At 42.4% G+C, this 24180-nt stretch overlaps 2 protein-coding genes across 4 annotated transcripts in view; one reads left to right on the top strand and one right to left on the bottom strand.

Moving 5' to 3' along the window:
* The window catches only part of LOC101474939 (uncharacterized), a 42287-nt gene extending 29249 nt beyond the window's left edge, over positions 1-13038 (top strand). The window contains exons 62-74 of the mRNA XM_076877146.1: positions 168-330; positions 419-606; positions 694-786; positions 911-1115; positions 1486-1673; positions 3405-3502; positions 3799-3983; positions 8193-8392; positions 8466-8634; positions 8714-8823; positions 12238-12345; positions 12572-12698; positions 12898-13038. Coding sequence (XP_076733261.1) covers positions 168-330; positions 419-606; positions 694-786; positions 911-1115; positions 1486-1673; positions 3405-3502; positions 3799-3983; positions 8193-8392; positions 8466-8634; positions 8714-8823; positions 12238-12345; positions 12572-12698; positions 12898-12908 — 1845 coding nt within the window. The 3' untranslated portion in view covers positions 12909-13038. The remainder of the gene's footprint in view (positions 1-167; positions 331-418; positions 607-693; positions 787-910; positions 1116-1485; positions 1674-3404; positions 3503-3798; positions 3984-8192; positions 8393-8465; positions 8635-8713; positions 8824-12237; positions 12346-12571; positions 12699-12897) is intronic.
* LOC101478842 (V-type proton ATPase subunit d 1) lies at positions 8526-20978 on the bottom strand. 3 transcript variants are annotated; one of them, XM_076877147.1, is made up of 8 exons: positions 17201-20978; positions 16732-16903; positions 16268-16446; positions 14964-15043; positions 14657-14734; positions 14376-14552; positions 14204-14281; positions 8526-8615 (listed from the first exon to the last, which is right to left on the bottom strand). In XM_076877147.1, exons 1-8 carry the CDS (start codon positions 17328-17330, stop codon positions 8580-8582), a joined length of 930 nt encoding a protein of 309 aa, XP_076733262.1. In that variant the 5' UTR covers positions 17331-20978; the 3' UTR covers positions 8526-8579. The 3 variants fall into 3 exon arrangements, with proteins under 3 accessions (XP_076733262.1, XP_004570559.2, XP_004570560.2); XM_004570502.5 differs by lacking the exon at positions 8526-8615 and adding an exon at positions 10635-13657; XM_004570503.5 differs by lacking the exon at positions 8526-8615 and adding an exon at positions 12812-13627.
* Positions 20979-24180: the final 3202 nt, after the last annotated feature.

Below are 24180 nucleotides of genomic sequence, written 5' to 3' on the forward strand. Positions count from 1 at the left end.
CGTGTTTCTTCTGTGGAGTTTGGAATCACTTCCTGCAGTCACTGCTGGTTCCTAACAGGGATTCCAGGAAATGATCGAAACATAGTGAGATATTCGACTAGCCTTCTTTTTGTAAGTCGGGGTCCTACTAATTCTAAACATGCCTACATTTGTTTCACGCTTTACAGTCTAGGATGGGTAATTGTAGTGTGGAAGTGAGGGGAAGTGCCCTGTCTCAAATCAAGGGGTCAGGTCTCCAGGTACAGGCCAGACTGGACGGCAGAGAGAAGATCTGGCTGAACGGTACAGTCGAGGGACGATGCCTGCAGACTACAGCCGGTCATATGAATGGTAAATGCAGAAGAACCTTAGCCATGCATTAATGCCAAAATATATCAAAATGAAATCAAATAAAATGAAATTGTCTCTGGCTGTGCAGGTCTAGGCCTCAGTGAGGATCTCACTGTAGCGGTATGTGTGGGTGTAAACCACAGTTTGACGCTAGATGTGCAGAAAAGAAGCGGCAGTGGCACATCCGAAACTCTGGGCAGAGTGTTTCTGGGAACAGCCAATCAGACGCTAATGCTGAGAGCAAGTGGCTGTTTGGAGAGTCTGACTGCAGCAGAGGTGTCGCTAATGGCATGAACACATCCCAGTGTTTGCTTTCATGTGAATGGCCTTTTTAAAAATTGGTTGTTTTCATTCGGTTCACAGCAACGGGCGGACTATTTGAGCTCTCAGATACAGATTAAACTTACGGAGAGAATCAGGGCTTTGCAGCGTCTCCTCGTAGACTTTAGAAGACAGGTAACCACACACACACACACACACACACACACACACACACACACACTGGAATTCTTAATGTAATAACAGGAGCTTTCTTGGATTTAACTGCTGTGCTGTTTCTGTTAATCCCCCACCACTCCAGTCCAGAGACAGTCAGCTGCTGCAGGAGTTGAGCGCTCTGCCTCTCCATGTTTCACAGCAAGCAGAGGCTCTGCTGGGGAAGAAAGAAAAAGGCGTGCTGGCTCTGTGGCAGAGGAGCCCGCTGCGTCACTTCTTGACCGACAGCCTGCCACGCTTTCTGAATCTGCTGCAGCACGCCTCGCTGCTGGGTCAGCAGGAACTTAGGAGTGAGTGCGGAAAGACAGAAAGCTAACCAGAGCTTCAGGAAGGATGCATTCCAGTTGTGTGTTCATGATTAATTTAGTTCTGGTGCATAAAGAGATGGCCTTTAGTTTTTGAGCGATTGCTGTGCCGTCACCAATTGAATTTCCTTAAGGAACTCCAAACATAAACTAATCTTCTCTCCCTTAACTTATTTACCGGAAGGAAGCATGAAAAGCATCTCTTCTGTCTCTCAAGGCATTATTTAGAAAATTTCTCTTCATCGATGTTCACATCTCTTTTTGTGGTCCCTCACAGTTTCCTGTGAGAGGTTCTGAAATATGTATGCTCATGTGAAACTGAAAACGTGTACCTCCATCCCTCGTTCGGCCTCAGGGCCGCTTACCACTCTGGCAGGTGTGTACCAGGATGTGAAGGGCCAGAGGCTGGAGGCGATGTGGAGGGAGGCTGTTCTGCAGTGGAATGACAAGCTGGTGGAGGTCCATCCTGCTCTGCTGGAGAACCCTCAGCTCAGACTGCTGTCAGAGGCCGGTGTCACCACGCTCAGCATCGCCCTGGATGTGGTGAGAAACTGCACTCTGGTGCCTTTTTAAATGTGCTCGATGTGGTCTTTGACTGGGTTAGACAAACTAAAAACCTTATCAAGGCTGTTGATAAGTGTCTGCCTTCAAATTAGATCAGACAGTTAGTTCCATAAGTTTTTGGACAGTGACAAATTAATTGTCCGCAATTGTAGATTTTGCTTCTGTGCACCACGACAGTGGATTTTAAACCAAACGATTGAAGTGCAGATTTTAGGTTTTTAAGGGGTTTAACGAAAGCATTCACTGTATAGGAGTTACAGCTATTTTTATACTACAGGTTTTCATTTTCAGAAGTTCCAAATTAATTGGACAAAACGAATATGATTTCAAATATAAAGATAGTTTTTAATATTTGGATATTCATCCTTCATACTGCCTGAGGTCTACAACCCATGGACATCATCAAATGTCGTGTTTCCTCCTCCCAAAATGCTCTGGCGGGCCTTTACTGCAGTTGCTGTTTGTTTGTTGGTCTCTGTGCATTCAGTTTGTATTTAAGAACTGAAAAGCAAACATTGAAGCATTGAGGTGAGTTGCCTGATTTGGCCACTGAAGAATATCTGAGCAGAGAGTGTAGCCCTGCACTATTCATCATTCATTTATCCTGTTTCTTCCATCAGCAGTCACATCATCAATAAACACCAGCGATCCATATCCACTGGCTACGGCGGTGTTTCTCTATCCATATGCTTCACATCATTAACTGTTTCTCTCCTTCTCCAGACTTTTCTCTTCACATCATTCTGGTACAAATTAAGCTTGGTTTCAACTATCAATTTTCTTTTATTTTTCCCATAAGTTGTCAGCTCACTTAGACATTTTCTGGCTGAAAACCCAAAGTCTGATCTGGCCTTCCCGTTCTTGAGTTTGTGTTGAGTGTAACCCCGCCGCATGATTCATGTGTCAGGTGTCTCTTGTTTGAAGGCTTTGACAATGATACATCCGCCTCCTCCAGAGTTTTCTTGAATTGCTGTGATGGTTTTCCCGAGCCAAAAAAAGAATTCTGCAATCATCCACTTTAGTTGTCGTCTGCGGTCTCTCAGACCGTTTGGTGTCCAGTGCATTCCTTCTTTTAAAAAATGGACCAGATTTCATATTTGGCTATTCCCAAAGTCTTTTTTTCTCTTTGACAGGTTGATTTTGGGTTTTTGGTCTAATGATGGCCTGAATTATATCACTTTGAGCCTAATATTGAGAGTTCCAGTAAAAAAAATACCAAATGTAAGTTCAACACTTGGATTCTTCAACCATCCATCTTCTTCCACTTATCCAACTCAGAATCATGGCAGGGCTGGAGTCTATCCCAGCTGTCACAGGGTGAGATGGGAAGTACATACTGGACAGGCTGCAAGTCTGTTATAGGGCTCGTACAGAGAGAAAGACAGCCATTTATGCCTACAGACAGTTTAGAATCACAGATTAACCTGGCATGCATGTGAACTGTGGGAGGAAGCTGGAATATTTGGAGAAAAACCACACAAGCATACGGAGATACGGAGATCATACATACATTATTAGTATGAAACATAGCAGCTGTATATGTAAAACATAGAGAGGGATAGATTGTTTTGATGTACAACAGTTGCTCAAGTGTCACGATCTCTTACACCCACTCTTCCTCCTGTGCTTTTCACATTGTTCCCATCCATTGTTTCAGCCTTTGCTAAAAGACCTATTTGAACCTGATGAATGTGTTAATGTGTCAATCAGGCAGGCCAGCATGCCTACCACTGGATTGAGACCAGGCTGGCGATGGCTCTGTCTGGAGTCAGAAAACGGCTTGCATCAGTCTACAAATTCTTCCCCAGGTACTACACATATCAGAGTTAAGACAGCTATATCACTGTTTTGTTTTGGGGGGTTTTGTTTTTGAAAATGGTCAGTTTATTTGGGTTCACTGCAGGTACAAACTACACGTTGAATTATAGTCACCGAAATGCTCTCGACGCTATGTGCACCTAGATGTTCGTAGCTAAAGCTGGACCTGTTTAAACTTAAACAATAACTCGATCAAGAAGTTTAAAGATCAAGTTTTGATCCAGAGTACAACTGATGGATAAAAATGATTCCAGTTGGATTTTTTTCCCTTTGTTTTTCCTTTCAGTGAATGTTCAGTGATTGTGTCGGTGCCGCTGCCACAGCTGCCCCAGTCAAGGACGGCCAACGCTGGGCTGATGGAGATCCTCCTGGAGGAGTGGATCCTGAGACCTCTGCTGACCCTCGCCGCTGTCAGACCCACTGCCGAACTCTACCGCCTCAAAAGGAAGATCATGGACAGCCCCTTCACACGTAAGGCACCGTTTTAATTACTCCGTTTTACACGTTTATGACAGTGCTGTTGATCAATTTTACTGAGACTGCATTGACACAAAGTGTCGAGGTGTCATAAACGCTGATGTTTATTACGGGTGTACAAGTCGTGCTGTTCTCTTTTTTTCCTTTTTTTTCTTGGATCTTTTGTGATTTCCTGGATATTTTTCTTTGCTTAGATGACTTTTGGAAGGCACACTACTTCTGGAAAAGTTCACTCAGTTTTTAACCTTCTCCATTTGTACTTCATGAGTCCCAGAACCTCAAAAAGAACTTGTCACTGTTCCCAGGCTGGTGTATTTCAACTGTACTCTTCTTCTGTCTTTTCTCAGATCTCGTTTGAAATGTTTTATGTGAGGATTTAACTGACAGGTCTGGCAGAGCGAGCCTCAGTATCTGCATGGAAACCAGCTGTAGCAATACCAGCCTGGTAATTGTTGCAAATAGGACCTCAGGAGGTGCTTTTTAGGCACGCTCAGTTGGTATTCGATAACCTCTTCACTTCAGTCCATATAAATATTATTTAAAAGTCAGTAAAGTGTTATGTGCTGTAGGGTGAGAAACAATACCCAGGACAGACTGAATGGGGAAAAGTGAGCATTTATTTTGATTGATGAAGTCTAAAGGACACAGAAATCCAGAGGCAAAAGGGAAGCACAATCCAGAGCTGTCAGAGAACGCACTGGGAGACTAAACAGATGCTCAAAAACTGCAGAGAAAGGCAGAGCTGGAGTACTCATACATGAGGTAAACAAGGGGGGGTGGACAGACGAGGGTAACGAGATACAGATGAAACCAATAAGGACACAAATGACTAACAAAATAAAACAGGAAGTAACTAACAAGTGCAGAGGTTAGACCATGGATACATGCAGCAGCTTTACACACAGTGAAAGACCAGGATAAACTAATAAAGAGGGAATCGAATTGTAAACAATAAAAAAACAAAGAAAACTGAATAATCAACAAAAATCTAAAGATCAAAGAACTAAAACCTCTGTATCAGCACGCAGGACCATAACTGTTAGCTTTGTTTTGTATTATCTTAGATTATTAGATTAAACATCATAAAGGGGTTTTTGTTTTGTTTTGTTCATATTTAATACATCATTCAAAACACTTTAGGTCATGGCTGGAACACATCTGCAACAAATAACACAAGATACCTGATCTAACCAACATAACACTTCTAAGTAAATCAGTACTGGAGGCACTTGTCTAAAAACAAATAATGACTTGTACGTTGTAAACATGTAGTAATGAGCATGGAGTAAGTAAATATGGAGTTAGACCAGCTATGAGTGGAGGCGTAGGTAAAAAGGGCACTGCATGTCAACATGAAGTATTTATTATTATTATTTCAGCTTCACATTCCTTCCCTTTAGTTTCCATGATGAACGGAACAAATAACATATTTCTGATGACTTCACGCGACTGTTAGCGTGTACACGTGTGCCTTCGGGTGTGTTTTGTCTTTTTGAGCTTATGTTTTGCATTGTCAGGACTTTGTGTGTCGCTCAATGCTGCAGCCAGACTCCTAACGCACTCTAGCGAGCGAGCTCACATCACCCCTACTTTACTCTGTTTTTATTGGCTGCCAGTGGAGTTTAGAATTTCTTTTAAAATTCTCACAGTCGTGTAGGAAGCTAAACGGACACACTCCAGATTACTTCGTGTTAAACACAGTGCTGCTCGCTGTTTTCACTAATATGCTAGTTGGCTCATACAAGACTGAAGACGACGGGGGGTCAGGGCCTTTCGTCCTGCGGCACCGAGGCTCTGGAACAGTTTAACACTCCAGCTCAGTTTAACTGATTAACAGTTCAAAACATTTCTTTTAATCAGGCCTTCTGCTGACATCCTTTTCTTATTCATGTCTTTATTTATGTTTATTGTTTTAATATGATTTTCTTTTTACATTAATCGTGATTTAAGTGTTGTTAACAGCACGTTGAACTTTTACGTGGCAACGCGGCTCGCTACTGGATGTAGAATGAGATGAGGAATATTTGAGAAGATGTGGCTCCCATAAGACTGAGGGTGAATGTGGGACAGAGATTTTTTTAAGCATTACAAACATCCAGGCGCAATGATACAAACGCAGCAATTTTCTCTAGCTTAGAAATGTTCCCTGAATGAAAGAAACGGGAGCATGAGATAGATTTTATATGTGAGTCAAGTTAAAAAAAAATAAGACAAAATAATACAAAAAGACACCGATCATAAAATGGTTTAGATTTTTGATTTAATAACCCTGTAAAACAGTGAGTCCACCAGACCTGCCAACATCGCATCATCATCATCATCATCATCAACTTTATTTATAAAGCACTTTAAAACAACCACAGCTGACACAAAGTGCTGTACATTGGAACTGTAAAATAAAATTACATGAGATATAAATAAAAAACAAATAAAAGAAGAGTGAAATCATTAATTAAATAACTACTGCATTAAAAAAGAAACTAAGTCTCACTGAGGTTAAAAGCCAAGGAATAAAAGTGGGTTTTAAGACGTGATTTAAAAGTGGACAGTGAAGGGGCCTCTCTAACATGCATGGGCAAATTATTCCATAATTTTGGAGCCACAATAGAGAAGGCCCTGTCCCCTCTGAGCTTCCTCCTGGATCTCGGTACCTCCAGGAGCAGCTGGTCAGCTGACCTGAGAGACCGACAGGGTATGTGGGGATGAAGAAGCTCAGAGAGGTAAGGCGGGGCAAGACTGTGTAGGCATTTAAAAACAAACATAAGAATTTTAAAATTAACTCTAAAAGACACAGGCAGCCAGTGCAGAGAGGCCAGCACAGGGGTTATATGCTCTCTTTTTCGAGTTCCTGTTAGGAGTCGTGCAGCCGCATTTTGAACCAGCTGCAGACGTGAGAGCAATGACTGACTGACCCCCACATAAAGTGAGTTACAGTAGTCCAGGCGGGAAGAAATAAAAGCATGGATCACTGTTTCAAGGTGCTGCCTCGAAAGAAAAGATTTTAGTCTTGCCAGTCGCCTTAAATGATAAAAACTGGACTTCACCACTGCTCTGATTTGGTTGTCCAATTTAAAATCACTGTCCAACTTAAAACCAAGGTCAGTAACAACAGATTTAAAATAGACTTCCAGGGATCCTAAAACAACAGAGGAGGACTCACAGGGACCACTGGGTCCAAACACCAACACTTCTGTTTTCTTTTTATTAAAATTTAAAAAGTTTCGAGCCAACCAAGCTTTAATGTCATCTAGACATGTCAAGAGAGGTTTTATGGAGATGGCATCCTTGCGTTTTAGTGTCAAATAAATTTGGCAGTCATCGGCATAACAGTGAAATGAGATCCCATGCCTTCTAAGGATAGAACCCAGAGGCAGTAGATACAGAGAAAAGAGCAGTGGCCCTAAAATTGAGCCCTGTGGGACACCACATGACAGAGGAGCAGAAGACGATTCGTAACCGAGAAGGCTGACAGAGAAAGTTCTATCTGACAAATAAGACCTAAACCAATTGAGTGCAGTGCCACCAACACCCACTACATCATGTAATCGAGAAATTAAAATATTGTGGTCTACTGTGTCAAAGGCAGCAGTTAGGTCAAGCAAGACAAGAACAACATGGTTACCAGAATCACATGCCAGAAGGATGTCATTAAAAACCCTTAGTAATGCAGATTCTGTGCTGTGAAGGGTTTTAAAACCTGACTGAAAAACCTCAAAGATTCCATTTTCATCTAGAAAATCTTTCAGTTGACTAAAAACAATTTTCTCTAAAACCTTGGAGACTAAAGGCAGCTTGGAAATAGGCCTATAGTTCGCTAAAACTGTGTGATCAAGGCCAGGTTTCTTAAGCAGTGGCTGTACTACTGCATGTTTGAAATTTGCAGGAACCACACCAGAAGACAGACTGCTGTTAATAATGTCAAGGACATACTGTTGTATACTAGGAAAAATTTCTTTAAAGAATTGTGGAGGGACAGGATCCCGTGGGGAACCTGTGGGCTTAATATGGCGAACCACATCCTCTAAAGAGGAGAGCGTCACAAGCTCAAACTGAGTGAAAACAGCAGCGCAAGGGACAGAGACAGAGGGGTCAGAGTCAGGAGCTGTGATAAGAGCCCTGATGGTGACAACCTTTTCAATAAAAAAGTAACACCACATGAGGGTTCAATGAATTCTTCGTTTTTCCCTTCTTATCTCGCCAAAGACCAAGCTCTGTTGGTGGCAGATCAGTTCGTAGTGACGTTTGACGGTCACTTGTATGAGCTGCCAGGTTCGTGTCCACTGCTCCTGGCCCGAGACGTCGGCCGCGATCCGTCGTTCACGCTGCTGCTCGGCACAGACACGCAGAACCTCCTCCTGATACAAATGAATAACCACACCATCAGCGTTCAGCGCAACGGGCAGGTATGTGTTACTCTCGACGAATAAAGAGCGTTCAGGCCATGAGGAATAAGACGAGTAAATGCTTGTGTCACAGGTGAGGACCGACTGCAGCGGCGCCGTCAGTCACACGTTTCTCACTGATGATGGAGTGACAGTCAGGAAAGCATCAAACGTGGTGCAGGTGTCCAGTCAGCGTGGGATGTTTGTGTCATGTGACCTGTCGCTTGAATTGTGCAGCTTCACTCTGGATGGATGGTTACATGGTGGGAAAGATTCAGCATGGCCCGTTATAAATATCTGTCTTCATATTCTCACACATATACACCGTTCTCGCCTGCACAGGTGTCTCCACCGGTCTGTTTGGGACCAACGATAACGACGCAGGAAATGATTTTCCTATGTTTGACGGATCTCAGGCTAAAAACTTGGAGGATTTTCTCTACACCTGGCAGGTAGGATCAGTGAGATTAATCAACACATGGTCCAGTTCTCAAAAAGATGTGCAATATGAAATAAAGCCTAGATTTCAAGGATTTGTAAATCATTTAAACTCTACTTAAACTCTACATTTGATCGAAAATACAACAAAAAGGTTTTAAAGTGAAAAAGGACTGGGTAAAGACTGAGTAATCGAGGAATGTTCTCAGGATTAAAATAATCATGAACGGTTATGGTCTTCAGGCCCTCAAGTGAATTCATTAAAAAATATAAACCACTCCGTAGCACATGTTAAAGCTCTGACATTGAAAGAAAAAGCAGACAGAAACAAGATGCAGAAACTTCACTGGGCATAGCAATATTCTGGGCTTGGGTCAATTTATGTACTAAGATCAGTGGAAAGCTGTTTGCTTGTATGACTGATAAAAATCAATTTTTTGGCAGGGGGCAAATAGAAAGGGACAAAGAAAGGCTTGTTAGTGGTACACACTTCAACTCCAGCATCCATTATAGCATAAGTTTGGAATTGCATGAAGTGGAATGTGTTCCTCGGTCATCTGTTGATGTCATCACCCTGTTAGTGATGAAAGATATAAAAATAAATAAATAAAATCCTCTTTCAGCTCTAAGGTTTTACATAAAAATGATTTGGTCCTCAGCAAGTCTTAAAATTATTAAATGTGACTTCAGATGAACAACAACTCTCACTTCACTGCGGAGGAATTTTGGCCCTGTTGTCTTTACAACATTGCTTCAGCTCATTGGGCGTTTGCTTATGCACGGCTCTCTGAAGGGCCCGCCACATCATTTCTGTCAGATTGAGATCTGGACTTTGAGTGCGCCATGGCAACACGTCAAATGATGTGTTTTTCAGTCGTTCCATCAGCTGTTCCATGACCCAGTTGATGCCAGACTTTAGCTGTCAGACCGATGATCTCATATTTGAGTAGAAAACTTTGGTATACGGAGGAGTTCATGGTCGACTCAGTGACTTGGGCTACGTTCACACTGCAGGTCTTAATGCTCAATTCCGATTTTTTTGTCTAATTTGTTTCTGCTGCCTTTCCCGTGCCTTCACTTCCTCTCACCACCCTCTTGTGTACATATTGTCCCGCTGTCCTGTGCCGGAACGCCCGTTCTTCTTCCATGTGTCTTGCTCATGTTCCTTGTTACCAGTTTTTCCCCATTTAGTTTTCTGTTAGTGAAAGTCTTTGTCCACTTTTTCCCTTTTATTTTGTATTTTTGCAAAGTTTTGATCAGCCTTAATAAACGGCTCGCTTTTGTTAGGATTAGTCCAAGCGTCTGCATTTGGATCGTCTAGAAAACGTGACCTGCCTCCCACAGATCGTGACAGTTTTTTGAGGGAAGAGGCTTTCTCCTGGCAGTCCTTCCAAATAAGCCACACTTATTCAATCATTTTATAAATGTACTGTCTCGAACGTTAAGATCTTACGTGCCAGGAGTCTGAGATGTAGCTCTTGGGTTTTTAGCAGTTTCTCTGAGCACTTTGTGGTAACACACAGCTGAATTCTCCAGAGCAGCAAACTGCCAAAAATCTGCTTTCATAGAGATGCTCACACTCACTAATGATCAGTTAATCTCATGCATTTGATCTGCTAATTAGTCTCTTAATTCCTTTGGAAGCAGTGAGGGTGTCGTTAGACTTTATGCGCAGCGTTTTTGCATGTTAGATTATTTGCGTTGAATAAATAATGACATGCTGTAATAAGTAGAGCAGGGCAATATGACCAAAATATTTATCACGATATACATTTGAAAATGTACGATAAGATATAACTGACGATATAATTGACACTAGACAAAATACTTTACGACTCCACAACTTTATTAGTGCAAAAAAAACATCAATGTATTTTCACTTAAACAAGCAGCTGTTTTTTATCTGCATTAAAGTTATATAAAAATTTAACAGTGTAAATGCAAATTCCTTGCTGACAGTTTAACCAAAAGGCATTTCCAGTGGAAATTGTCCGACATGTCCTCAGCATAACCATGTATAATATCCACAAAACTTAAAAAGAGGTTATACACACACAACACGGTAATATTATGTTGAAGCACAGTACGTATCACTCCGCGAGGCTCCTGCCTACGATAGCCGTAATGCTCCGACAATCCATCAAGCGGTGCGGCTTCGTAGCTTAGCAAAGTCGTACTAAAACATTTGACAGATTTTTTGAGCGCCGTGTACCACATAACATCGTTTCGAGCTCAGTAAACACAACCAGAATTCAAACATAAGGCACACAGGATTATAAGGGGCACTGTCGATTTTCAGAAAAATCAAAGGATTGATTTTAAGTGTGCAGTATTTCCAAAAAACACGGTAATAACGACGGCCTGCTAGCATGCTCTACCAAAAATAGTGCTTTGTTGTGTATCTGACGGACGAAAGCTAAACCAGTTCCACACCACTGAAGTTGCAGCATTTATACAAACCAGTTCTGGTTCATCCGTTTCATTCAACGATCCGCTTTCGCCTTTCTCATTCTCCGTCGCCGCCACGCTTTTTCCGCCATGTGTCTATGAAAACAAAGGCACTGCGCATGCGCGTTTTACCCGTATTCTATCGCGATATTTAATTTTGCTGCCCAACATTATACCGGTATTACGTGAACGGTATCATATGGTCCAGCCCTAGTAATAAGTCATTTATTGTTGCTCATTTGAGGTTGTATTCACCTGATTGTATTGTAGGACCTGCTTGGAATCGAACCTTCAGAACTGAAAGAGGGTTTACGTCTTACAATGACTTCAAAGTCACTTTAAATATCAATTGTAAGTTTTACCTCAAAGTGTATATTTACTCCCTTACCTCAGTCTCAAAGTGTATATATATTTATTCTTCTTATTCTTACTCTTCCTATATTTCAAGGATTCAAGGAGCTTTATTGTCATTCACATGACACGGTCCCGGATTTATTGTTGTTCTTTTGCACTGTATGGAACTCGAGCCTCGTCGTCTCCTGTCTCTATATACTGAACTGTATATAGCAGAGATGACAATCAAGTTTACTTTGAACTTTTGTATGCAAACAGGAATTATGAAAACAGTTTGCGTTCCAAGCGAGAGCCATTAATTTCATCTACCAAACATTTGGAAAGTATTAAAAATGATACACGATAATGGGAAACATACTCCCGCATAAATATTTTGGGGGGAACATTTTGCTGGGATCAAATACAGAATGAACAGCATCAACATTTGATTTGTGGTTTTGGTTCTCGGTGGTTAAATCATTTTCAAATCACTGCGTTCTGCTTTAATTTGTATTTCAGACAACATCCCAATATTTCCTGAAATCGAGTTTCAATGAAATTGTGAAATCTTGTGTCTACAAATGTTTGCAGAGTTTTTGTCAGCCTCGAGGTTCTCCTTAGCTTTGCCCGCTTGTTTGTGACTTTAGATGAAACCTACATGCATCAAACCTTCTGCGACAGCAGCCGTCAGTCCAGCGAGCTGTGACGCTTTGTTCTCTTCTCCCGATTCTCCCCTCAGCTCTTGTTTCAGGGTGGTGAGTAACAAAAAAACCCACACAGCAGGCATGTCCTGGTGGTTTCTTCACCAGAACATTTTTTATTAATATCCCATTTATGTTTGGAAAGCTCGTCGTGGAGGGAAGTTTAAACAGATAAATATGAAAACCTTTCTGTTTTCCCCATCTCCATCTTTTTTCCTTTTTTTTCTCTTTTTGGTTGATCACATGTGATTTTTTCACAAACCTGCGTTTGTGTTGTCAGGTGGATCCCAGTCAGTTCATGTCTGTGTGTAAACTCAGCTCATCGAGAGCACCCTGCAGATTAGCATTTGCTTTCGCTCACCTCTGCCAGCAGAACTACATACCCATGGAGGTCCCCGTTCACTGCAGTGAGTTAGGCCACTGAATAAGACATGCATGATTATTCTTGTATTAATGTGTATTTGTGGCAAGTTTTTTTAATTCAGACATGCAAAATGTATATTTTGCATGTAGTTTTAACTTGTTTTGTGTGTGTGTGTGTGTGTGTGTGTGTGTGTGTGTGTGTGTGTGTGTGTGTGTGTGTGTGTGTGTTTGTTTCTGTTTTAGTGAAAGTGTAAAGGAAGGACAAGCTAATGAAGAGCAAAAATGGCCAGTTTCTGACCTCTGTGAGCTGCTATAACGGACAGCTTTACTCTTTATACCACTGTTTGTGCCATATTGCCTTCGTACTTTTATGTTGTACTCCACTGTGTAGTCACACATTCTTGTACCTCCTGTGACGCTTTTGTCCTGTTTAGACGTGCGTTGATTATCCCATTAATGTGAATGTAAACACATTCACTGTAGCAAGTAATAAAAACATTTTTTTTAAAGATTTGTGTCAGTGCATTGTGAGGAGGGAGCGGCTGAAACCAGCTTTTTATTGAATATCATTCCTTTCAGACTTTGTTTTGTGACCAGGACAATTATTAACACAAAGTCTGGAATTAAAAAGAGTAATTTCTTTCAAACAATTTGAGGCGTAAGCGATCAGGTCTTGAAACTCAATACACATGAGGAACAGATGTGCTATAACAGTGTAACACCAAGGCTGAGGTTTGTAGTGCAAACAGTGAAGATGCTGAAGACTCACTTTGGTCCACCACATTTACTAATCCGTACTAAAACGTAGTAAAACATCCTTGTTTCTTAGTTAACTGGTCTTTTGGAAGATGGGTATGTAGTTGTGTATCTTTGACTTCTGTCTTTGTGTGACACATTCGGCAATCCACACAATGTTCCGACTCTCCTGCTCCTTAAGTTTGATGTAAGAGTAAAATACTCCAAAGTGGAACTGCTGCAGGAAAGAAAGTATGTTCAGCTTCACCTGGAAAAATGATAGATGTGTAAGCTGCAAGAATCTACAGTCAGGGCAGCCTAACAAGAAAAGTACATACTAATACTAAATTTAAATTAATCACCTGTACTTTCTTACAAATATATATACTTTCAGCAGGTGATTAACGTGATTTTAAACATGATAGAGTCATCTCTGGGGTTTACAGAGGCCTAAAACATGAAAATATCCAGTGAGCTGCAGTTCTCATAGAAGCTAGAAGTCATGGGACAATGGCCAGGCTGCTTTAAACTAGGAATGCAACAGTCTGATAACCAAGTTACAACCAAGGTGTGCAGAAGAGCATCTTCTAGGAGAGCACATCTGTGAATCTGAATCTGTGCTACTAAAAATTCAAGTAGCTCTGAAGACAAAAGGAGCTCCAACTAGGTGGGGTGTACCTAATAAAGTGGCTGGTGACTGTATGTCAGATTTTCATATTTGAAAGTCTGAATGGTCAGCTTGGTTCAAATGTTATATAAAAGGTTGAAAAGTGGGAAAGAAATCCGTGACAGTTCAAAACAAAGCTGTTATTACCTCTTGTTCGAAGAATCGGTCCTCAAGAGTCTTAAAATCTGATCCAGGCTCAGGGTCATCAAAAACCATTTTATAGTCCTGCAGGGAAATTTGAGTTTACACTGACCACATGTCTGACTCAATGTGCAATAACAACCGTGCAGCATCTTAAAGGACATGAGGTCAAACTCACTGGGTAGCAGTCAGCCACAGCCTTGACCTGCTCATGGTCCTCTGCCTGGGCCAGGAGTTTCAGTCCTCCAGGGTAAAGTTTGCCACAGGATGGATACAGCGCACTCCTGTCTGCACTGCTGAGATCCGTCCCAAAGGAGTTCACGGTGATGATGAAGGCCCGCCGGTCCGCTTCAAACTGCAGCACGCATAAAAGCGCACGGCATTTACAGCAAAACAAATCTCAAGTAGTTTGTAAGACTTCAGTTAAACAAACTCATGCATCATAGAAAGCCAGAGTACCTCCAGGACAGGGCACATTACGTCCTTTGTGGCACCGCCCACGCTCTTGCAGAAAGAGTGGAAAGACTGCAAATATGCCTGTGCGGTAGAACAAAAGGCACCGAGATCAGCACAAATTTCATGAAAAACAGATCGCGTTCAGACACGGCAGTAAAACTTAAGTGCAGCTGTTAAGCATGTTTATCACAGTAGTATAAACTACAGTAAAGAATTTATTGCATATTTATAGCATGTCCACAAATACTATAACACAGGTGTCAAAGCTGAGATAGGTTAGTCATGCCATATTATGCTATGCTCTGCTCACCTTATACAGTTTGTTTCTCAGGATCTCAGCCTCCATCTCATCCAGGCTGCACTCAGATACGGCATCCTGGAAAAACTGACCTGTGGTGAGAATAAAACAACACAGTAACCCTCAGTATGTTGTAAATATTTTTATAAAGTAGACCTTAAAAATGGAAGCCCACTCCTGACATGAAGAATAATAACATATGGTCACAACTGTGTTTACTATATCCCTGCTCACACCCATTACTTCATGCTTAGCTTTGGTAAACTATGACTCTGAAATTTTTAGCACTGACTAATTTTTAGCTGTGCTGAGGGAACAGAGAGCCAGAGAAGTCTAAAATAAGAAGAAGTAGCTTATTAGGCTTGTTGCTAACTAACAGTCCACAAACTTGCTTGGAAGGTATTATGAACACATTAGGAGGATTTAACAGCCAAGGAGGAAAAAATAAAAGAAAACAGAAACGTGCATTGCCTTTTAATGACTAGTGCTAATCTGGCTTTGACATTTGACACCTAAAACGTTAGGCTACAAAAATTTACCAAAAAGATGCCACAGTTGTATTTTCTAAAACACCTAAAGAAAGAAATGACTTTTTAGTTTTACATTTTTATAAGTAAAAATCTTGATTTCTCACTTTGAGAACCTCTAAAAGGACACAAAAAAGTTAAAACCAATTCTAATTTGGGGAGTCATCGAACTATGAAGTGGGCACAGCCTGAACAAGTTGAATCCAAAACACATATTCATCACTGCTTTTGTTGCATTAAGATTATATGAAACTACTGTCACTCCCACCACTACTCCTAATACTTCTACTACAACTAATATAACAACATTATTGTTTCCTTTTGGTGTTATTTGGTTTTTGGAATAGCACTTTAATACTTTGAGTAATAACAATATAACACATTTCAGTGTTGACAGAGCTCCACATAATGCTATGCATTAGAAATAAACGTTATATCACTGTAATAAACTGATAAAAAGATCCAGTCTGATGAGGTCATGTGAGGCATTTAATATTGTATCTGTACTCAGAAAGGTTCATAATGCTCTAATGACTAAATTAATAGCTTGTGTGTGCAAACCACTTCCAGTAAGCTGTGGTTAATGAAGCAGGATGAGTGAGCAGGACCTGTTTTCTTTTTGCATGCATCAGTGCAAAGTGTTTAAACTAAAGTGTTTTTAGTGACTCATTGATATTTAAGTCAATGATGGTCTTTCACAAGTGTATTAGAGCTAAAAGATAATTAAATATTAATAATATACATCTTTGCCGCCATTAGAAATTTTAAAAAACAAAAAACAGAGATTACCTAGTGGTGTGTCCACCAGGATGGCTGAGTACAGTTCAGCTGGAGTGCGGGCAATACCCACGGCTGCCATTTGGTCAAACGCTCCCAGTGGGTGACACCGTGGGAGCAGCTCTGACACATCTTTGTTCTTCAGGGCCCCCGTGATCAGCATCACCACATTGTCGATCATGTAGCTGTAACTATGGCAACACAGAGACCACATGAATTGAATATCCCTTTTACCCTGTAAAATGTTTCCTGCTCATCCCATTTTTATAAACCACAAAGAGTGTTGCAGAAGGAAGGTTTTCATCACATAAAGATGACCTCGCCACGTTTGCCACAAGGTCTCCACTGTCTGCGTAAACACTGTCCTCTTTAGCTGAAAATCTCAGCAGCAGCCAACCTGCAGGATGCTGTTCAAGTGCGTCTGCTTATCCTGTGACACAAGCTATAAATAAAGCACATGCAGTGACTAGGCGCACCTTATATAGTCAAGGAAGGTAGACAGGGGTGGCAGGGCATTAGAGCGCAGGCAGCTGAATTCAGTCACCAGATTCTCCCTCAGCTTGCTGTCCAGCAGCGACACAGTCAAATCGCCCTCAGACAAGGACAGCAGTTTACCGTAGTCTGTGCTCTGAAGGTGTAGCTTCATATCTGAGCAGAGGACATGGCAAATCAAATGTTTTATACTCCACTGCTTGTTAGTTTGCCATTTCCAAAGAGGCAGGAAAAGGTTAAACAAGGTACTGATCACAGATAGATAGATAGATAGATAGATAGATAGATAGATAGATAGATAGATAGATAGATAGATAGATAGATAGATAGATAGATAGATAGATAGATAGATTGCTTCCAACACCCCCTCACATGTGCATAATATTTTTTAGACTGCAGGTATTGCACATTTGCATATTATGACACATTACATGGGTGATACAAAAGGCTTACCCTCTAGTGTGTCACACTGGGCCAGATTATGATAATCAGTCTGACACAGAATCCCAGCTTTCATTCCTCGAACCAAACCCTCCAGGTAGCCGTGATCCACGTTAAAGCTGAGCTCCTCGCATGTTGCCATAATGCCAAATGAGTTATTGAGTAGAACTGCCGCAGTCACAGCGTGATTTTAGCTTTTCTTTATATATATCAGCTTCTGCATAATTCCCTCTCTGACTAACGTTCATGCTGTTATTTTTCCTTCCTCTTTGACAGCAAGAAATTCCATGGCCTAAAAGTGTTTGCTGTCTCAGCTCCTGCTTTTAGCACATTCATTCTGACTCGTGTGTATTCACCCACTCTGTTTGAACCACTGTGTAGCAGGAATTTCAAAAATGAAATGAAATAAAGACCCTGATGTTTTTCTTTTGTTTGTTTGTTTTGCTCTGTTCACACAGCACGGGTGAAAAAAGTAAAAAACAAAACAAAAAGCTAAACAAGCACGGATTAAAAAGTCCGCTTCACTGCTCTTCTGTTCTAAATAGTTCAAAATACACACTAGACTAATGACTACTAGTGATGACATCTGCATTGTTTTCATAGATCATTTTTGCTGATGGCAGCAAATGTAACGTGATTGAAATCATATAAAAATGTTTTAAAGAGCTCAAACAGGATTTCCTGAAATCTTTGGCTTCTGTAAGCTGTAAAAACTCACTGCTTTTTACACACAGAGAAATGTTGGTGTGTAGCATGCAGATATTATGCAGACGGCAGGCAGTGAGCATGAGCCTGTGGATTTTAAATGTGTTTCATTCACTAACATATCCAACAGAATTGACCTTTGTGCACATTTCATGACTCTAACAGTGATTTTATGTGTAAACACTTATTAGTGAATGAGCCCATTGTCAGTTTGAGATGATCTCAGCTTTGTGAGATGGTGCGTTATATTATTGGAAGCCATCATCAGAAGATGGGTGTAAGCGATGATCACGGATTCAACATGCATCAACAATATATCCTCCACCACTAGCAGCCTGAACAACTGATTCAAGAGAGGGTGGAGCTGTCCTTTCATGTTGTTTATGCCAGATTCTGACTCTGCTATCTGAATGTTGCAGCAGAAAATCGAGATTCATCAGGCTAAGTATTTCTCCTGATGTGGTCTTCTGCTGCTGTAGAAGACGCTCTTTTGCATACATTGATTCAACGAAGCTTATTGCTTTTGCCTTCCTGTCAACTCAGAGAAGTCCCGTTTTTCTCGTCTGACCATTTCTTCTTTAATCTTTTTTAACCTTCCTTAATCCTTTTTCTTCTATGTAAACTAGAGATGGTTATACAGAATAATCTCAGTAGATCGTTTCTGAAATAGTTTCTGAAATAGTTTCTGAAATACTCAGACCTGCCTGTCTGGCACCAGCAACCTTGCCACATCTTAAATTATGTTTCTTTCCCATCCTGATACTCAGTTTAAAACTCAGCAGATCCTTTTGACCATGTCTATCTCAGTTTGTAATAAAAACCTGGAATTTTCTTTTCACCAGAAGCCCACATAGCAAAATTGGTATGGCCCAGATCTGGCCCACACAGAGTGCTTACACATGGCCCACATACCGCAAAGAATGACGGCTCTTTGGTGGCCCAGATCTGGTTTGCCAGAGGTGACCCACACATGGGCCAGCACAAGGCCAGTTGCAGACACACTGGTGGCCCAGAACAGTTTCAGTTCTGGCCCAAGATGTCAGCCTAATGTGTACCTTAATCAAGCCAGGTAATATTAACATGTGCCAGAAAATACTAGTGCAAAAGTAACATGACGTAATTCTGTTAAGTCAGTGAATGGACTGATTCTGATATTATGCTTTTCTGCTCTCCCGGATTACTCAAGTTTCTATACAACATGCCACATTCACCCACTTTCTCTAAACTGAGTGTTTCCTAACTACATTCACACTCTTGACACGCAGACTGGAGAAGCCAGGGATCAAACCACTAACCTGCTGATTAGTAGGTGACCTGCTCTACCTCCTGAGCTACAGCCACCCACTGGTAAAGGTGAGTAAACCCTCACTAGGTTTTGGATAAAGTGAACACTCGCAAACCTGTCAAACCTGCATTTGAAACGTTGGCTACCATAGCAGTATAGTATTGCAACATGGCATTTGGCCTTCTAACTAAAATAGGAAAATAGGAACATAAATACTGCCATCATTGCCAGACCTGGCCCACATCTGGTTGACATACACTCTGCCATGACACCAGTCAGTCAGAAGTGCCAGCTTGATGCCGGATCCCGGCCAGACCTGTTTTCTATGAGCCTGGGCCACATAAACCAAACCACAATCGAGCCAGATACGGCGTGCCATCACATAAACAGTGGCATCTGTGCCAGGCCTGGCCCATATCTGGATGACATACGTCTTATTTGTATGTCATCCAGTGTGTGAATGTGTGTGTGAATGGGTGAATGACTGAATGTAGTGTAAAGCGCTTTGGGATCCTTAGGGACTAAATAAAGCGCTATACAAATACAGGTCATTTACCATTTTGCCATTTATCATGCCAGAAGTCAGCCAGCAGTGCCGGCTTGATACTGGATCCGGGCCAGACCTGCTTGCTATGTGGGAACTTTTGGAGCTATAAAAGATCTTCTTCTGTCTTCTGTTGTTAGGGTTAGGGCTAACTGTAAGGCCTTTTTCTGTAACACTGGCTCTTTCCTGTCTTAAACTCCTTCATGCTCATGGACATAATGGACATATAAGGATCTCCATGAAAGGGATAATCATTCATAACATAACTACTACTGACAAATGGCGTTCAGTTTGCCCATTTGCCATTTTTCAAAGCAGAAGCAGACAGTGTCCCAGACAAGATAATATATTATGTGGACCACACATTTCCTGGATAGGATTTATAACCACTTTCCTTTGGAATTTACACAGAAGTCTCTGTGCATCTCCTCGGGATACTGAGCTGAGCCTCCAAAAGAAGGTCTAATATTTATTATCTTTCTGCTATTCACATAATTGTCCTGGAAAACCTCAAAATGCTGGTTAAGTCACTGTTTAACTACGAGAGACAGGTCGGCCTGCAGTAACGTATTCTTTACTCTCTTGTTTTTAATCCTGTGTACCGCATTTACTCTAAAATCAACATTAAAGTAGCAAATCATTAAAAATGTTTTTTAGCATCTTAATAGGTTCCACATGGAGCAATGCAAGGAGAATGTAGGCTTACAGTGTGTTTATTCAATAGCAAAAATATAAACTCCTTAATCCACAAGAGGCAGGCAAGTCCAAACATATATATCTGATTTTCAAGGCGTGGGGTACATAAGTAAATGCCATTTGGTCCTCATTAAGTCTAAAAGCAACAACACATTTATGTTCCAAAGTAAATTTACTTGCAGGTATCCCCAGCAGCAAGATATTCAAAAGCAGCAAAAATGTGGGAAATACCCATAATGCAACACACAGTTAATATCAGATTGTCTACATACATGAAAAAGCACGTCACCCATCTCTTTTTATGCATACATATAATGTTTTAAGATATTTTAACACTGTGCAAAGATCTCTGTGAGTATTTTTTTTCATACTTTTTGCCGCTGAAGACAGAAGAACTCTTGAATAAATACAAACAAATACAAACAAATGCCTCACATAATATCAGAAGCATATACCACAGACTATACCGTGAGTGCAGCTTGTTTATCTTCACAGAGACGTGGCTAACCGAGCTAACGCCGCAGGCTAACGTAGACCTATGCGGTTTCACACCCGTGAGAGCCGATAGGGACACGCAGGCCAGCGGAAAAAGCAGAGGTGGGGGACTCATTGTCTACGTTAACAACAGATACTGTAACCCTGGACACGTCTCCGTTAAAGTTTCGGTATGCCGTCCGGACCTGGAGCTGCTAGCTGTTAGCTTGCGGCCATATTATCTACCTCGGGAGTTCAGTCATGTGATCTGTGTGTGTGTTTACATCCCTCCGAGGACCGACGCAACAGCTGCCTGTGAGAAAATACACACAGTCACAGCAAGACTTCAGACACAAAACCCCGAGGCTTTCATTATTATATCTGGAGACTTTAACCATGCCACACTGGACTCTACTCTGGCTGCTTTTCACCAGTTTGTGAATTGTCCCACAAGAAGCAACAGGACAATTGACCTACTGTATGCTAATGTGAGAGATGCATACAGAGCCACCCCCCTCCCCCCACTAGGGAAGTCAGACCACAACCTGGTTTACCTACAGCCACAATACACACCCCTCGTCCAAAGGCAGCCGGTCACAACGCGCTCCATCCGGAGATGGACCCCAGAAAAGGAGGATGCTCTGAGGGACTGTTATGACACCACAGACTGGGATGTGCTCCTGAGCCCACATGGTGAGGACATAGAGGGGGCGACACACTGTCTTACAGACTACCTCAACTTTTGTGTGGACACGGTCGCCACTGCTAAGACGGTACGGTGTTATCCTAATAACAAACCGTGGGTAACACAGGAAGTCAAAGCTGTCCTCAACATGAAGAAGAAGGCTTTCAGGAGCAAAGTGAAGGAGGAGATGAAGGCAGCACAGCGGGAGGTGAAACGCTGCCTGAGGGAAGCAAAGGACACCTACAGGAGGAAGGTGGAGCAGAAGTTGGAGAGGAACAATATGAGGGAGGTCTGGAATGGTGTGAAAACCATCACAGGCCACAACACCAAGAAAAGCACAGTGGGGGGGACTGTGGAGAAGGCAAACGAACTCAACAACTTCTTCAACAGGTTTGACCAGCCCACAACCCCCCCACCCTCACCCTCACCTTCACTACAGAGTCCAATCCCCACTCTCCTACCTCCCTCGCTTCCCCCCCTTCCTGACACCATGACACCCCCCTCCTCCAATCCCTCTCTCAGCAGCAAGACATCTCCCCCCCTCCCCTCTTCCCAAACATGTCACAGTGGATCAGGTCAGGAGACAACTGAGGAAGCTTCGCCCCAGAAAGGCAGCAGGCCCAGACAAGGTGTGTCCTAGGATGCTAAAGGCGTGTGCTGCTGAACTTGGGGAGCCGCTACAACGAGTCTTCAACCTCAGTCTGCGACTGGGGAGAGTGCCCGCCCTATGGAAGACATCCTGCATCGTCCCGGTCCCCAAAAAGAACCGGCCCAATGAGCTGAATGACTTCCGACCGGTGGCACTGACGTCACATCTTATGAAGACTCTAGAGCGGCTCTTCCTCAACCTCCTCCGACCACAGGTACAACATGCCCAGGACCCACTACAGTTTGCATACAAGGCGGGTGTCGGAGTGGAGGATGCCATCCTGTACCTCCTACACAGAGCCCACTCACACCTGGATGGGGGAAAAGGCACGGTCAGGATCCTGTTTCTTGACTTTTCCAGTGCCTTTAATACCATCCGGCCCTGTATGCTTCAGGAAAAACTGAACAGGATGGAGGTGGACCCCTGCCTGGTGGCTTGGATCTCCGACTACCTCACCGACAGACCACAGTACGTCAGGCTGAAGGACATCACGTCTGACACAGTGGTCAGCAGCACAGGAGCACCACAGGGAACTGTGCTGTCCCCTCTTCTCTTCTCCTCTGACTTCTGCTACAACTCTGAATTATGCCACATTCAGAAGTTTGCAGACGACACGGCCATCATGGGGTGTATGTGGGATGATCAAGAAGAGGAGTACAGAAGTCTGGTGAGGAACTTTGTCGCATGGAGTCACACAAACCACCTGCAACTCAACACCTCAAAGACTAAGGAACTGGTTGTGGATTTCGGGAGGTCTAGAGCAGGTCCACTGCCGGTTCAGATAGAGGGGGAGGAGGTGGAGGTGGTCAACAAGTACAAGTACCTCGGGCTGTGGGTGGACAATAAACTGGACTGGTCATGCAACACAGAGCACCTGTATAAAAAAGCCCAAAGCCGACTGTACTTCCTCAGGAGGCTGAGGTCTTTTAACATCTGCAGGAAGCTCCTGAGGATGTTTTACCAGTCGGTGGTTGCTGGAGTACTTTTCTATGCTGTGGTGTGCTGGGGGAGCAGCACAGCAAAGAAGGACTCATCCAGGCTGGAGAAACTGATCAGGAGGGCTAGCTCTGTGGTCGGCATGAAGCTGGACACTCTGGTGCCAGTGGCAGAGAAAAGGACATTAAAGAAACTGCTGGACATTATGGACAATGCCAGGCATCCTCTGCACACGGCCATAAACAATCAGAAGAGTCTGTTCAGTGACAGGTTGCTTCTCCCAAAGACAAGAACTAACAGACTTAAAAACTCCTTTGTCCCACACGCCATCAGACTGTTTAACTCCTCTCTGGAGGGGAGAGGGAGGGGAAACAGGAGGACAAAGGAGGGGGGAACAACTAAGCTGTAGTGCCTCTTCACCTCACTGTACAATACCTTGTGCAATACTTTTGTAAATAGTCAACGGTGCAATAGACTCAATACTTGAAATGTGCAATTCACTTGTATTTTTATTTTTATTCCTATTTATTCTATTTATCCCCTTCGTATATTTTATTTATATTGTCTCTGTATTTATATATGTGTGTGTGTATAACTCTGTAACTTCTGTCAGTGCTGTGCTTTTTTGGAAATCGAATTTCCCAGAGGAACCCACCCGAGGGATTAATAAAGTTTTATCTTATCTTATCTTATCTTATCTTATTTTTCAAAATGCTTCGATTTTATTTTGAAGTTTAATCTCTTAACTGCATTTGTGCAGACAAACCCACAGAGCACATGTGAATCTTTCCGTGCTCTTTTGTCAACCACAATATATGTTCAGGCGTTGTGATGTGTTTGCGTGCATGTGCATGCATGTGCGTGCTGCATCTAGGTCCTCTTTAAGCAGAGGGGGTTCATCCTCCAGCAGTGACAGATGGTGTTGAAGAGTCGACAGCGGCAGGAGGCGCAGGGGTCGCAGCACAGCAGGTGAGGGGAGCAGCTTTCCATCAAGCGTCCGCAGCGACGCGCCGGAGTT

The sequence above is a fragment of the Maylandia zebra genome, linkage group LG18 (genome assembly GCF_041146795.1).
Source record: "Maylandia zebra isolate NMK-2024a linkage group LG18, Mzebra_GT3a, whole genome shotgun sequence".
Classification (NCBI taxonomy): Eukaryota; Metazoa; Chordata; class Actinopteri; order Cichliformes; family Cichlidae; genus Maylandia; species Maylandia zebra.